Source organism: Schistocerca cancellata, chromosome 4 (genome assembly GCF_023864275.1).
Source record: "Schistocerca cancellata isolate TAMUIC-IGC-003103 chromosome 4, iqSchCanc2.1, whole genome shotgun sequence".
Taxonomy (NCBI): domain Eukaryota; kingdom Metazoa; phylum Arthropoda; class Insecta; order Orthoptera; family Acrididae; genus Schistocerca; species Schistocerca cancellata.
Genome location: NC_064629.1, coordinates 467,946,462 through 467,962,187, shown reverse-complemented (window position 1 = coordinate 467,962,187; position 15,726 = coordinate 467,946,462). Strand labels below are relative to the sequence as shown.

The 15,726-nt window shown below is 36.0% G+C and overlaps 1 protein-coding gene across 2 annotated transcripts in view; it reads left to right on the top strand.

The window, feature by feature from the left end:
- LOC126183607 (beta-galactosidase-like) overlaps positions 1-15,726 on the top strand; it is a 315,494-nt gene that overhangs the window by 258,567 nt on the left and 41,201 nt on the right. For both annotated transcript variants that reach the window (XM_049925719.1, XM_049925718.1), the window contains exon 11: positions 12,649-12,858. In XM_049925719.1, the coding sequence (XP_049781676.1) occupies positions 12,649-12,858 (210 nt within the window). The remainder of the gene's footprint in view (positions 1-12,648; positions 12,859-15,726) is intronic.

The following is a 15,726-nucleotide window of genomic DNA, read 5'->3' as shown; positions in this document are numbered from 1 at the left end:
CTTGGATCATTCCAGGGAGGGAAGGTTCAAAAGACCAGCCCCACTCAAAGTATTTCAATGAGGCATTCTTCCAAGAACTTATCATGGTCCCACTGATTTTGAGTTGAGAGGAAGGCTTGAACCAGACTTCCATTGTCCTGTGATCAGCAAGGCTCCAAATTTCTAGACTTGCACCATGGGGATGAGAACTGTTGGGTCCTCCTAAATGGGTCAGTGACACACTACACATCAGAGGCCACTATGTGTCTGTGTGTGGGGTTCTTATCTCTTTAAGATGGCCATATTGAAACTGGAATCAGTGACAATGAGGTAGTTGTAGCAACAAATATTACCTAAGTGCAGAGGGTAACTAAAAATAAGTTGAAAAATTTACAAGTTCATCAAACTAGATAAATAATCAATAGCTTCATATCTCAGTAAGTAACTTCACATATTGAACTCTAGGCAGGATCAAGTAGATGAAGTGTGGCCCAAGTTTAGAAGAACACTGTGCCAAACACAGGATACATCTATATCTAGTAGAACAGTTCATGAGGGGAATGACCCTTTGCAGTATACAGTCATTCTAAATAAACATCTATAGAAACAATAACTACTGCACAATAAGTGTAAAGTGAAGTATAGTAGTTACAGTGGCAGCTCATGCAAAATTTTACTTATGGGCTACAATGTGGTGGCCTTTAGCCTTATGACTTACAGGGATAATATTAGGAACAAAATAGAATATATGAATTTTACGTATATAAACTGAACTGTTTAAATATATTAATTTTACAACAAATTGTTTAACATTACATAAAGTAAAAGAAAACAAAAAATTGTAGTATCAGTGAAAATTGAACCTGAGCCAATGAATTGCTAGTTGGTCCACTTGACCACTGTGCTACTGAGCCCATATGTGAACTGCTGCTCAAAAATCCCTCATACTCTATGCGCAAATCTTTAGAGAGCATTTTACTTTTTCCTGTGACCCACTAAAGCAAAATATTCTAGGAACTTGGCTTCTACTCACTTAGTTTGAGCCAAGATTGTGAGCCTCATTCTGCGCCCTCCTGTTGTTAGATATACTTTTGGAATATATCCACCTTACTTTGGATCTTACTGTCTCCTTCAAAGATCTACAAGAAAAGAGTCTCTTTAGCAGATCATCTACAGAAAACACTTTTACACAAAATTTCCTTGTACTCTTGATTTTTTACCATCTTTTGACTCACCAAGGTAGTAATCATAACAAAATTAATATATTAATTTTACAGATATAAGTTAAACTGTTTAAATATATTTAAATTTTACAAGTAATCATTTAATATTGTGAGGAATAAAATAAAATGAAAAAAAGAGCTATGGTAGCAGAGGGAATCAAACCCGAGCTCTCAGATAGCCAGACAGTGCTCATGATCACTTGGCCATGGCACCATTATTCCAACTGCTCCTAAAGAATCTCTCATACTCAGCACCTGTACTTTCAAAGAAATATACTGATTTGGTGCTGCAAGCAACGTAGCAGTTATAGGGCCAGTAGCGTTGGGATGGTATCAAAGCATGTGCAGTCAAAAACAGACAGGTGCACACCTTCTCTGAGTTGACTGTAGGATGGCAGATCATCATTCCAGCACTCAACACTGGTTTCTAGTTTTAGTATCTACACAGGTATGACAACACTGCTGCACAGGTTGTCAGTGGTTTGGTAATAGCAGGGTCAGAATCCCATGAGAGGAAAATGAACTTGCCATGTGAGTCAATCTATTCAAAGAGAAATGGTGTAATTTTAGTGCAATTTCCATATTGCATACAAAGAAAAATGGTGTAATTTTGGTGTGATTCCCAGCTCACATACAAAAAGAAACAATATCGTTTTAGTGCAATATTTACAGAGTGTGTTAGCACATTATCACATGATAGCCAAATGCCACTGAAGTATAGATATAGAGATGCTAAAGGAAATGCATTTGGTGGTCAAATCAGTGTGCATGAAGCTTTCGATGATTACTGTGGCATAATCTTAACAAAAGACCACTCACAAAACTTATATAAACTCTGATCGTATATAGAGTTGATCAAACTTAGTGTCCAGACATTTATGTATAATACAGAAACTGAAATTTGGAGAAGCAAATCAAAAGTAGAAACACTGAACTCTACTTTCATATGTTCCTTTACAAAGCAAAACCCATGAGTAGTGTCCTGCTTTAATTCTAGCACCACTGCTGGGACAAATGATGTAGATAAGTGTGCTTGTGACATAGACCAACAGCTGAAATCACTTTTTTTACTTATTTATTTTATTATCCATCTTTAGGCATTAAAAATGCAATTGATGTCGTCATTTGTGTACATATACAGTTTACATAACTAACAGAAATGGTGTAATATATTGTAGATCATTATTGTCTAATAAGATACACAATTTGTCCTTGATGCTGCACAAGGTATTTGCATTATATTTACATGTATCAGTTTAATCTAAGTGAAACTATATTAGTACCAGTACTTAAGATCATCTTTAGTGCACATTATAAACTCTTCTATTGTATAAAAAGCTTTTTCTCTAAGCCATTTCTTTGTGACACTTTTAAAATCATTCAGTGACACATTATGTGCCTCTATTGGCAACATGTTAAATAGCTTTACTCCCATTTACCTGTAACTATCTTGAGTTTTCTTTAGTCTAGCAACTGGAATGTTAATTTGCTGTTTTATACGTGTGTCATGGTGATGGGTAGATTGTCGTAGTTTGTGACTGTGTTGGTTTTCTTTTGTGTGTATCAGACAACTTAGTATAAAGAGGGCTGCAACTGTTAGTATTTTTAGATTTTTGAAATATGGTCTACATGACTCGTTGTTTCTGACTCCATGGATGCATCTGACTGCCTTCTTTTGCCAAATGAAAACTTGTTTTGCTCCGGGTGAGTTTCCCTACAACAAAGTGGTATATGTTAAATGGGTGTGGAAAAAGGCATAGTATGCATTGAGTAATAACTTACCACTAACACCTGACCTTAGTTTATCTAACAAATATGTGATATGTGCTAACTTAGTACAAATGTAATCGGTATGACTCTTCCACGTTAATTTTGAGTCAAGATGGATCCCAAGTAGTTTACCTGAGACACAATCAATCTTATCACTCTTAACACACAAGTTAAAGAGAATATTTACAGTTTTAGCATGATTTATATACAAGCCATTGAGTTGGAACCACTTGATGACTGCTCTGAGATGAGCCTCACTTTCCTCGTTTAATTTTCCTAAGTCTTTCCCTGCAGTAACAAAAGTTGTATCATCTGCATAGAATGTGGATTTACATAACTTGGTGCTGGGCAAGTCATTTACATATATTATAAAAAGTAAAGGTCCAAACACAGAGCCTTGTGGTACACCCTGCATGATATCCAAGACATTTGACTTCGTATTGTTAAAATGCACAATTTGTTTTCTGTCGCTCAGATAGGATCTGATCAGAGATAGTTCTGAGCCTCTAATACCATAGCAGTGCAGTTTTTCTAGTAGTATCCTGTGACTGATACAGTCAAATGCCTTGCTGAGGTCCACAAGATTGGCATTAACTGATAATCCTGATTCGAATGATGACAATATATATGAAACAACATCTTAAACTGCTTTTGCTGTTGACAGGCTGGACCTGAAACCATACTGAGAGTCACTAAGAATATTATTCACAGACAGGTGTTGACTGATTTGGAGCTGTATGCAATATTCCACTACTTTTGATATGATGGGTACAAGGGAGATTGGACGGTAATTATTAGGAAAAGACTTGTCAGCTTTCATGTGCAGTGGAGTAACGACTGCCATTTCTAAGGATGAAGGGAAACAGCTACTGACAAACATTCGGTTCATAAGAGAACAGAGTGGATGTGCTATTACATCTGCTATTTTTTTATTACAAAATTGGAGAGACCATAAATGTCTTCTGATTTTGAGTAACTTAATTTTGCTATTGAAGTTTTAATATATGCTACTTTTACTTCTTTCCATTTAAACACAGGAACCACATGCTCAAAATTTCCAGTTCTTGAATATGCTAACATAAATCATTGTGGTTTAATGTGTTTAAACATTCTTCATCAAACCCTGAACATCTTCCTGAATGTGTACTCACTGATGTCAGAATGATCTTCCTTAAAATGAGAAAAACCCCCTTTCTTGTTGTGTTCTGTCCAGTGGCTTTATCCCCATACATGGTGCAAATGTTTCTGGTTGCCACTGCTGTTGTCACCCTTCTACTGAACTCACACAGAAGAATGTCAGAAATGTTCTGATTTCACCACTCGGCACTCCATTTTCTGGCAGCCACAGCTCCACTTACCAATCTCCAAATGACAAAATGACAACATGTGAACTCAAGTAGCACATGAACTACAAATAAAAAGTGGCAATCAGTAATAACATCATGCCATGGGGAATATCAACATGCAAAACAAAATTGCTATTAACTTATGCACTAACCTAATACCTAGAGGATAGCATAGGTGAAGTGTTGTATCTTGGAACATTTTTCAGCCTTCTGCCTTGAGCCATCTCTGAAACAGAAGTTTAATACATTTTATTGTTCCATTTTTAAATTGTAGCATTCACTTTATGTGTGCTGCAGTCTTTTCCTGAAATTACAAAAACTGCTCTGCAGAAGTAAGGTTTTCCAAATGTAAAAAACTTTTGTAACGTAGGGGAAAGTCAGATAAGTTGATGACATTGAGGTATATTATGATTTTTCTGGTCTTCACTTTGAAGTCAAATAGTTTATTTATGGAAAAATTATTACCTCATGTATCCCATTTAAATTCAAGCTTTTAAACATTTCCCAAAACTGAAGATATTTTAGATAGACCAATTTTTGTTAGTGGTAGTACCATTCATCAGTTACCCAACAGAATGGGTAAGACGACTTCGAGGTATGGGTAAGATGATGGAATAAGTATTTTATTTACAATACAAAGACATTTTATTGAATAGTCACAAACAAAAAACTTCTCCTTTGCTTCCCTGTAATTTAAGCCTGTATGCTGAGCATGAGCCCACTCTTGGCATTGGGGACATTGATACCACATTTCTGTCTTTCCAACCTGACCCGAAGGATACAGTCCCTTTCATTGATACAATCAGAATCACTGTCAGTGTACTCAGTTTTGATGGATGAGTTTGAATTTATGTTGCACAAGTCTATTCTAGGATTCTTTCTTTGTTTCATTCCAAAACCTCCAGAGTGGAAGTTTACATTGACCTTTGTTTTTTTACCTAAACTTTTTTTCTTTTTTTCTTATTAAATTTCTCTTTATTTTTCTGCATTGTTCCTTCTTCTCACTGTCCACATTTCTTTGTCTCTTTATTTCCAGAGCAATTTTCATGAGTGTGCTAATTTTGTGTGGAAATGACACTTATTTCTTCATGTTCTACAACTTCATTTAAGTGCAGCTTGAGGTGAAGGAAGTAGAGCTGAGGTAGATGTGGAGTTAAAAGTAGGTGAGGGCACCAATACAGAAGCAAGTTATCCATGGGGTAATGGAGATGAAATAGAAGTAGGTGTAGGATTAAACGAAGGCCCTGATAGAGATTCTGCTTGGGGTAGCAGAGGTAATAGAGAGGTAGCTGTAGACTTAGATGAAGGCCATATTACTGCATCAAATTCTGCATTTGGGTTTGCTGACATTCCAGGTAGAGCATCTCTTTCAGTGGAATATTATTGACGACACTATCCATTGATAGGGATGGTGCTAAGTTTTCATCACTAAATACCTGTGAATTTAATGGCTCCATTCCTGTGTCTATAAAGCCCTTGATTGCATTATATAAAGATACAGCTTTGCTAAAGGCACTTCTGAACAGTCTTGCAAACACTTGTATTGTTATCTGTTAGCCTGGATGATTAGCAAGATACTCAATAGAAGCTTTGCTATAGGCAGTCTTCAGAAGTCCGTAAAATGACACATCCAATGGTTGCAGTTCTGTGGCTTGTGCAAGGTAGGAAACCTGGAAGAGTTATGAAAGTATCTCTGCAGAGAGTAACATCTTCCAAACTGAGGTGTGTAGTGTGATTATTTATAAACAAAAGGATTCGATTTCTTTCTAATGGTCTTACTTATGTAATGAAATACTCCAGCCATTTTACAAAGCTCTCAGCACCCATCTAGCCAGATTCAAGACCATCTTAAACAGATTCTGGAGGTGCTGCCTTTCTTTTGCCAATAGGGCTCAATACTGATGGTACCTTTGTGAGAACTACTGAACACCCGGTTTCATCAACATTAAAAATCTGGTGGGTGTCAAATTAGTATTTTGTTCTTATTTCTCTGTATACTTCAAAGAATCCCTCTACATTCACCTTATTAAATGAAGCCAATCTCATTGTCAACATATGTTCTGGTTTATGAAAAGAAAACTTGAACCATGTCATGACATTTTGAATAAAATCTCTCCCAGTCATCTTTTTAGCTTAGCTAAAACTGTGCTCTATGTTCTTAAATTCATCATAATCATAGACAATTCACTCATCAGTCCAAAAGCTCTTCTGTTCAAATCAATGATATATTGCTCAAATTCTTGTAACTGGTCATCATTAAATGTATATCTAAACCAGTCTGCATTTTGTGGCAAAGCGTGAAATGAAATAAGCAGTGTGTATTATTAGGTCCACAGTGAGAGTTTTGAAAAATTAAATGACAAAGACTTTATTGTAATTGTACTTGCAATGAAAAATAAATAGATGAAATATTAATCTGAAATGAGATTTTCAAATATATTTAAATACAAATAAAAGCAGATCTTACTTCATAAGTATGTATTTATACATAGCGACCTAAAGTAGCTTCAGGTAGGCTGAAATTCCTAGTGGCACCATTAACAGGGTTTCTGCTTCTTACAAGCTGCATTGCCTCTTTCATTTATTTCTTGCTCCATTTCTGTCCTCCTTATATATGCTTCCTCATGTTTATTACATAGCTTTGTAATCAAAATAACAGGACTATACATAACAAAGGAATTAGAAGCAAAGTAACAGAGAGAGGTGAGTAAGAAGACAAATTCACCATATTAGCCTCTGCATAATTCATCATCTTAACTGCAGCAGACATTTTGTATACAGACTTAAACATGTATAAATTCTTAGAGAATAATTTCATTAAACTGTTGTTAACACATCAGTAAATTTATAAGGTGTAAGAAGAATCAGCTAATATTCATTATTATAAAAGTATTACTTACATGTAACTTATTTAAGTCATAGAAAAAATTGTTACAAAAACAGCGTCCACACAAGCTTCTGTTCCCAACAAAACAAAATAACCAAGTGAGTCTCATTCAACAGACACACCTGCAGAGTCCCGTAAGGAAACAGCACCATAGTGCAAATAGCACCTTCTATGGAGTTATCAGGGAAATTCAAAATTCATCATCTCAGACTCCTCAACAACTTACCTGACCTTCCCCTACAACATAGCTCTCTACCTAGGAACAAATATTATATTCTAATATAAAAGTGTTGCACTCAATAAACTCATGTCAGTAATGTATTTAACAGTCTATGATTTTTATTATTACTCCAATACATACTGATAATTAGTAAGTGAAATCAGATTAAGAAGAAGTATTATTAAACACTAGTTAAAGTTAACAACATTTTGAAATACAAGCTATTGGCAACTAACACAAATGTCCATTATAAAGAGAGGGAATATTGTTAAGCTATTATAGAAAGACCTATTTCCATTCAAAGTACAAGATGGTGCTTGACTGACAAAGTATGTGTTGTCCACACACTGGTGTAACTAGTTTTTAAAATATACATAATTTTACTCACCATAAATTCTGTAACTGATAAATTAACAATGTCCTGCAAATAGCTTTAATATATTATCCAGCACTTAAATATGTCTCACAAACAACAACAAAGCCAGTAGTTCCAGTGTGCATTCCTTCATGTGGTTCAAAAATCAGTCGCTAGATTGAAACATTGACCAGGGGATGCCATATGTACCTAGATAAAGCATCCTCCAAATACAACTCCCCCTATCTAGGAACTCACTATGGTTCTTAGTTGATACATCAGTCTAGTGACTGAGTTTGGCATCTCATTAAGGAATTTGCACTAGAGATCACCATAAGCAGTTTCTGCCATTTTCTACAGTTTTTGTTGTGTTTTGCATAGCATTTGTAAATATTTTACATTCTACACAGTTAAGTGCTGTATAACACACTGAAGAGCCCAAGAAACCGCTACACCCGCATAATATTGTGTAGGGCCCCCGCGAGTACGCAGAAATTTCGCAACACAACATGGCACGGACTCAACTAATGTCTGAAGTAGTGAATTGGCACCGTGAATCCTGCAGGGCTGTTCATAAATCTGTAAGAGTATGTCTGTTCCTGGAGCCACTCTGTAGCAATTTTGAACATGTGGGGTGTCGAATTGCCCTGCTGGAATTGCCTAAGACCATTGCAATGCATAATGGACATGAATGGATGCAGGTGATCAGACAGAATGCTTACTTACATGTCACACAGTTAAGTGCTGTATAACACACTGAAGAGCCCAAGAAACCGCTACACCCGCATAATATTGTGTAGGGCCCCCGCGAGTACGCAGAAATTTCGCAACACAACATGGCACGGACTCAACTAATGTCTGAAGTAGTGAATTGGCACCGTGAATCCTGCAGGGCTGTTCATAAATCTGTAAGAGTATGTCTGTTCCTGGAGCCACTCTGTAGCAATTTTGAACATGTGGGGTGTCGAATTGCCCTGCTGGAATTGCCTAAGACCATTGCAATGCATAATGGACATGAATGGATGCAGGTGATCAGACAGAATGCTTACTTACATGTCACCTGTCTGAGTCGTATCTAGATGTATCAGGTGTCCCATATCACTCCAACTGCACATGCTCCACACCATTACAGAGCTTCCACCAGCTTGAACAGTCCCCTGCTGACACGCAGGGTCCATGGATTAATGAGGTTGTCTCCATACTTGTACATGTCCATCCACTTGATACAATTTGAAATTAGACTCGTCTGACCAGACAACATGTTTCCAGCCATCAACAGACCAATGTCGGTGTTTACGGGCCCAGGTGATGAGTAAAGTTTTGTGACATGCAGTCGTCAAGGGTGCAAAAGTGGATCTTCAGCTCCAAAAGCACATATCAATGATGTTTCATTGAATGGTTCAGCACTCACTGATACTTGTTGATGCCCAGCATTGAAATCTGCAGCAGTTTGTGGAAGGGTTGCACTTTTGTCATACTGAATGATTCTCTTTAGTCATCTATGGTCTGATTCTTGCAGGATATTTTTCCAGCTGCGGCGACATTAGAGATTTGATGTTTTATCAGATTCCTGATATTCACAGTACACTTGTAAAGTGGTCTTATTGGGAAATCCCCACTTCATCGCTACCTTGGAGATGCTGTCACCCATTATGTTCAAACTCATTTAAATCTTGATAATCTGCCATTGTTTCAGCAGTAACTAATCCATCAACTGTGTCAGACCCTTGTTATGTAATATAGATGTTGCCAATCGCAGTGCCACATTCTGCTTGTTTACATATCTCTGTACCAGAATAAGCATGCCTATACCAATTTTTTTGGTGCTTCAGTGTATATTAAAGCTACTTAGAATATATTCTTAATTCTTCCAGTACAGAATTTTATGGTGAGTAAAATACTATATATTTTTAGAACTATTTTTGTAACAAGTGGACAGTTCAGCCATACCTTGTCAGTCATGCACCATCTTGTACCTAGAAACAGAAGAAAGTCTTTTAGTTAGTTATTCATCCAAAAAGTGTTTCCAGATTGTGAGACACAGAAAAAACACAAAATTAAACAGTAATACAACACAACTCAGTAAAAATATGTATCATTTCAGCAGATACCAAATTTGAGCTTTATGCACAAAGAAGCTTGCACTGATAGCAGTAGCTGCACTGTCTTGTTTCGTGTCTCTTGAATCTCAAATGTTCTAAAAATTCTGCTACTGAGTGGAGGCAATGATCTAATAAGAATGTCCTTAGGGTTTTTACAAAAGAGTGTGAATGATGATATGATTTTTACCTTATGTGGAAAACTACTGTAAATTTGTATACTACTTTTTACTATGGAAGTTTTGTAGGCTTTTTGAGCAGACATAGCGCTTCTCATTTTGCCTCATATCATAGGCTATTAAAATTTACATTAATGTCTTTTAAATTCTTTCTAACACACCTACAAATTTCTGGTGTGTACATATAGGGAAGTGAGAGGGTTGATGACTTTTGAAAGTGAGGTTTGATAGAATTTGTTTGTTGAGCATGTTGAATTGCACTTACAGATCTTTTCTGGATCAGGAAAATGAGGGAACTAGGTGGTGCATTTCACCAGAATATAATTCTGTACATAGGAAGCTATGGAATTGAGCAAAGTAGGCAATTCAGACAGTGCTAAAACTTGCTTTAACAGAGAGTAATTGTAGGCTGTAACATATTTTATTTAGTGTTTTTTTATTTTGTTTACATGTGTATGACATTTGAAGTTATTTTGAAGCCATTAACCTAAAAACTTTGTTTCCAGAGAAGATGAAATTTTGTTGGAGTTTATTGTTAGACTGGGGCTGCATGCATCACCTTTTAAACAGAAATTTAGGAACATTATTGTTTTGGCATTTACCATAAAACATGTGATAATTGCAAATGAACTGAGTTTCTTTAATGTCTTAACTACTTTACCTGTCAGGAAAATGCAAATTTGTGTCAGTTTCAACCACTTCTCTTTCAAAATAAATTTAACTTGTAACTTTTTTTTCCATCATACTTCTGCTTAATTCAAGTTCACTTGCTGATAACTGATATGCAGTAGAGATAGATTAATAAATGCAGTGTTGATAAGATTTTCTCAGTTGCAACGCTTTTCAATTTCAGTTGAATATTTGTTCCTAGGTATGTGACTGTGTTGTACATTGGACTATGTTTTCACATTTGGTAAAAGTGTTAATTTTTTTTTAATTTGAGGAAGAACTACAAGACATAAAAAGTGAATGTCACACTTAAAAATGGAAAAAAAATGTATTAAACTTCTATTACAGAGTTATCTACAGGCAGAATTCCAAAAAGTGTACCAAGGTACTACATTCTTCCCTAATGTTGATCACTTGAACAAAAAACAGTGCCCTGTAGTTTGAAGAAACCACAGGTCACACATGTCTACAATGAGGGCAGTAGAAATGATCCAGAAAACTACTATCCAATATTACTGATATCCATCAGTAGTAGAATATTAGAACATATATGAGTTCAAACAAAATGAGGTATTTTGAACAGAATGACCTGCTCCACACTAACCAGCATGTTCACTGAGAACATTGGTCATGTAAAACCAACTCACACTTTTCTTATGTGGCACCCTGAAAGCTGTGAAATCAACATAATCAGGAACATGCAGGATTTCTCAACTCCTAAAAACCATTTTACTTCATATCACATCAACACTTACTAACAAAAATATGATAATGTGGGGTATCAAATGTAATTTCTGATTGAATTGAGGGTGTGGCACCAATGAAATTGACACCAACATCGATATGCATTCATCTTTGGACTCTAAACATTATCATTGGCTGTTCTGCCATGTTCAGTTCAGTTCTATGTGATCCTTGTATGTGTTAAGGTTAATAAATGAACTATTGCTAAATGGGTGTGATTATTGGTGCAACCAACCTGGTAATCTTTCTCAAGGGTTTCTTTTTAGGGAGGGTGAGCATTTTATCTAGGATGGAGAGCCATCTAGCAGTAACAATGTTGTTTTTGTAATTTGTGGATAGAGTTGGCCCAAACAAATACTGCTCATCATATGATTCATGTGATGGCCAGTTTAAACAGAAAGTGCCAGTTTCATTTTTCATTACAAACAAAATTAGCTTTAAAGTGGAGTTTTATGTGCCCATTTAATAGAGCACTCCCAAATAAGTCTAGTATGATATTAATTTTATCAATGTTTATTAACAGGGACTGTAAAACATGACGAATAACTGGTACTCCAACAGCAACTTTCATGCCATGCTGCCCCACACTGTCTGCAGGTGCCATGCAGCATTGCTACTCAGTCACTGTTTGTGTACTGGATGCTCTTACTGTTTTACTGTCCATGTTAATATATATCAACAAAATAAATATTGCACTAGATTACTTTGGCCCTGTTCTATAGAAAAGGCATGTAAAGTCAGCTTTAAAAAATCATTTTGTTTGGAAAATGTGACAAATAGGAGCTTTCCATTACACTGGGAATTGCATGAAAGATGTGGTGAGCAGTATTTGTTTGGACCAACTCCAGATATACATTTCAAAAATGAAATTTCAGATTTCAGCCAAAACACAAGAGAGAATGCACCTGAGACAGTGTGTGTGTGTGTGTGTGTGTTTGTGTGTGTGGTTGTTTGGGTGTTTGGGTAGGGGGAGTTAACACAAACTTTGAATTGATCACTACTTTACGTTTTACCACTTTAGTAGTAGTCATACAAACACTAATGCATTAATACCCCTTGAAAACTTTCTTTGAAACACATATACATATAAATTATTGATATAAATATGAAACAAAATTGAAGCTAGCTAAAAAGCATGTCAATCATTGTAATCAGAACAATATTGTTTAAATTTCAGGGGTTGGTGTCAAATGTCACTTTAAGTGGATACCTTCTTACCAATTGGAATATCACTGGATTTCCTCTCAGTAATATATCAGCTGTTCAACAGTTAGATGCAGCAACAGAGGAGTCTTCAGAACCTTATTTTTATAGAGGTTACTTCACAATTCCATCAAATGATACAGTACCAAAAGACACTTTCCTGGATGTTTCTGGCTGGCACAAGGTGAGTAATTTTATTAATTCACTACTGAAATGCTGTAGGTACTATATATAAGGAGATGTGGTAGAAATTAAGAAAAGCAGTTAGGAACCTGGTAATATTTTTAAAATATATTTATTATGTTTCTGTGACATCTAAAAATTTCCCAAATGAATCTCTCATTCTGCAATTCAGTGTGCACTGTTTTGATGAAAGTTCCTTATAGATTTAAACTGTGTTTAGATTGGAATTTGGTCCAAAAACTGTAGTTAAACCATTTGTGCATGTTATCCCTTCATCCAAGTGGGTGAGTTCAACAGATTAGGCAAGAGAGCTTCTATGAAGTTTTGAAAATATGAGAGAGGTACTGGTTCAATTGAGGACGTGTGGGAGGGTTGTGAATCATGCATGGATAGCTCAATTTGGTTGGAGTATTGCCCATTAACAGCAAGGTTCTGTGTTCAGGTCCTGGATTACCACTGAGTTTTAATCTGTCAGAAAAATTTTGCAGTGTATACATGATCTAATGAACACCTCAAATATTCATTCATGACTAAAGTCTATCATCTGTTGTAACTCTTAACAATAAGGCAACTGATACCGCTCTGCCAAACTTAATAGGAAGCATAACTGTCTGTTGTGGTTCTAAACTATATTCCTGCACTGAATCAGTTTGACTCTGATAAAATTAACATTAAAACTTTTTCCAAAGTAGCTATAAATTTCAGACAGTGTCTTACATTAGCCAAGGTATTCAGAATCCCTCTAATGTTATTATGAAATGATTGCTCCATATAAGGTCAGAGAAACAGAAATGAAGATACAGATAATTCAAATTTAAATACAAACTTTGGTAAGTAAAATATTTGATGAATTTTATCATTCCATTAGTAACTTTGTTCAACAAATGAAACACTAAAACAGTAACTATGACAAAAGATAATATGCTTCAGATGAAGAGCATCTACATTCTACCACAGCCCAAGAAAACAGTAATAAATTTAGGTAAACTGTAAATTTTATGACAGCTTTAGCATAAGTGTTGACAACTTTGTGTCACACTATGTGAATATAAATTACATCAGAGTTAACAAAATGCTCAGTGTGAAAATACCCTCTGACAAATGGAGCAATGTTTGTTGGCTGAAAATGAGAGTGGAAAACTATAGTGGTTGATCAGGAAGTAATGCACAATAATTTTTTATCCTCTAGTATTGCAACTAGAATGCTGCAATTTTGTGACAACATAGTTTAAAATTTGTGCTACAGAGGGTATTTTGTTTTCAAGTGCAGCCCTAGTGAGAGAAACCCGAACTACAAAACAAACATGTTGTGCCTATTATTGTTATCAACTTGTGAAGATGCGAAGTGTAGTTCTATATCTATGGGCCAAAAGGCACAAACCAGGTGAAATTCACAGGGACACGTGTGGCATATATGGGGACAACTGTATGGACCATAGCAATGTCTCCAAATGGTATGCATTCTTCCAAGAGGGCTGTGTGAACCTTAGTGATACACCACACTCTGAGTGGCTGGTAAGAGCTGGAAACCCGCAGGATGTTGGAGCCACTGAGGACACTGTGGTTAGTGCTCACTAGATGCCTAAGAATACGATAAACAAGCACAAGGGCCTGCAAACGATGACAAACTTGGATCACTTAACACATTACACCACAGAAGAGCATGATTTTGTGAAAGGAATCACCACTAGTGATCAGTCATGAGCATACCACTACCTACCTGAAACCAAGCGGGCATCTATGGAATGGAAACATGCTGATTCCACAGCACAAAAAAAAAAAAAAAAAAAAAAAAAAAAAAGTTCAGAGTGATTGAATGTGCTAGAAAATTTCATGTAACAGTGTTCTGGGATATGCATGGTGTTTTATTGGTGGACTTCGCTGGACAAGGAACCGCTGTGAATGCTAAGGCCTACATTAAAACTTTGGTTAAGTTGCACTTCGCCCTTCATGACAAACATTAAAAAAAAAGATCCTGGCCGGCCAGCACCTTGCGACAGATGTGGAAATGAAATCAGCAATATGCAGATGGCTATACTCCAACAAAACAGACTCCTATGAACAGGGCATACTGAAAATGGTACCACAAAGGGAGAAATGGGTTGAGGACATTGGTGACTATGTAGAAAAGTAGGTGAAAGATGTGAGTTCATTTGTGTTTCTTTTGTCTTGTTTCCTATTAAACTTTTTAATAATAAAATTATTGTGCATTAGTTTTCTATCATCCCTTGTATAAATGACAATGATAAGTGATCTCACAAAATAAAAATCTTTTGGATTTTGACTGCAAAAGCATGATTGACAGCATTAACAATTACATCTGAATTTAGCAGTTGTTGTTTAGTGTCAAATCACTCACCATACCCAATAATGTTACTTGTAATTTTGTAAAATCTGTAAACCAGTTACCAGCTGCAAAGATCATGTTCAGATTTTCCATGAAAAACTGCACCATTTTATATGTTACTGGCAACAGTCTTCTTATTAAAACATCAGCACTTATGAAATATAATTCTGCCATGCAGCCACTTTCCATTGTAATCTGTAAAATACAAAAATTCAGATTAATCCAGCTATGGATCATGTCTGTAGCGAATGTCACCACAGCCATGACAGTGAGTATCTGGGAGTCTGTTTGGTTGTGTGTGAATGTGTACCTTTTACTAGAAAAAGAGCCAGAGCTCGAAAGCTAGTGAACACAATTTTCTGGTATGTGTGTCTATGCATCATACATTAGTCTGCTATAGTTGAGTGGTCGTATTTTTCTTATTTTAAGTATCACTTTATGATAACATCATAAAGTTATTGTTGTAGTAATACCTATGTATATACAGGATGAATCACCTAAAACATGCACTGCAGATATTGT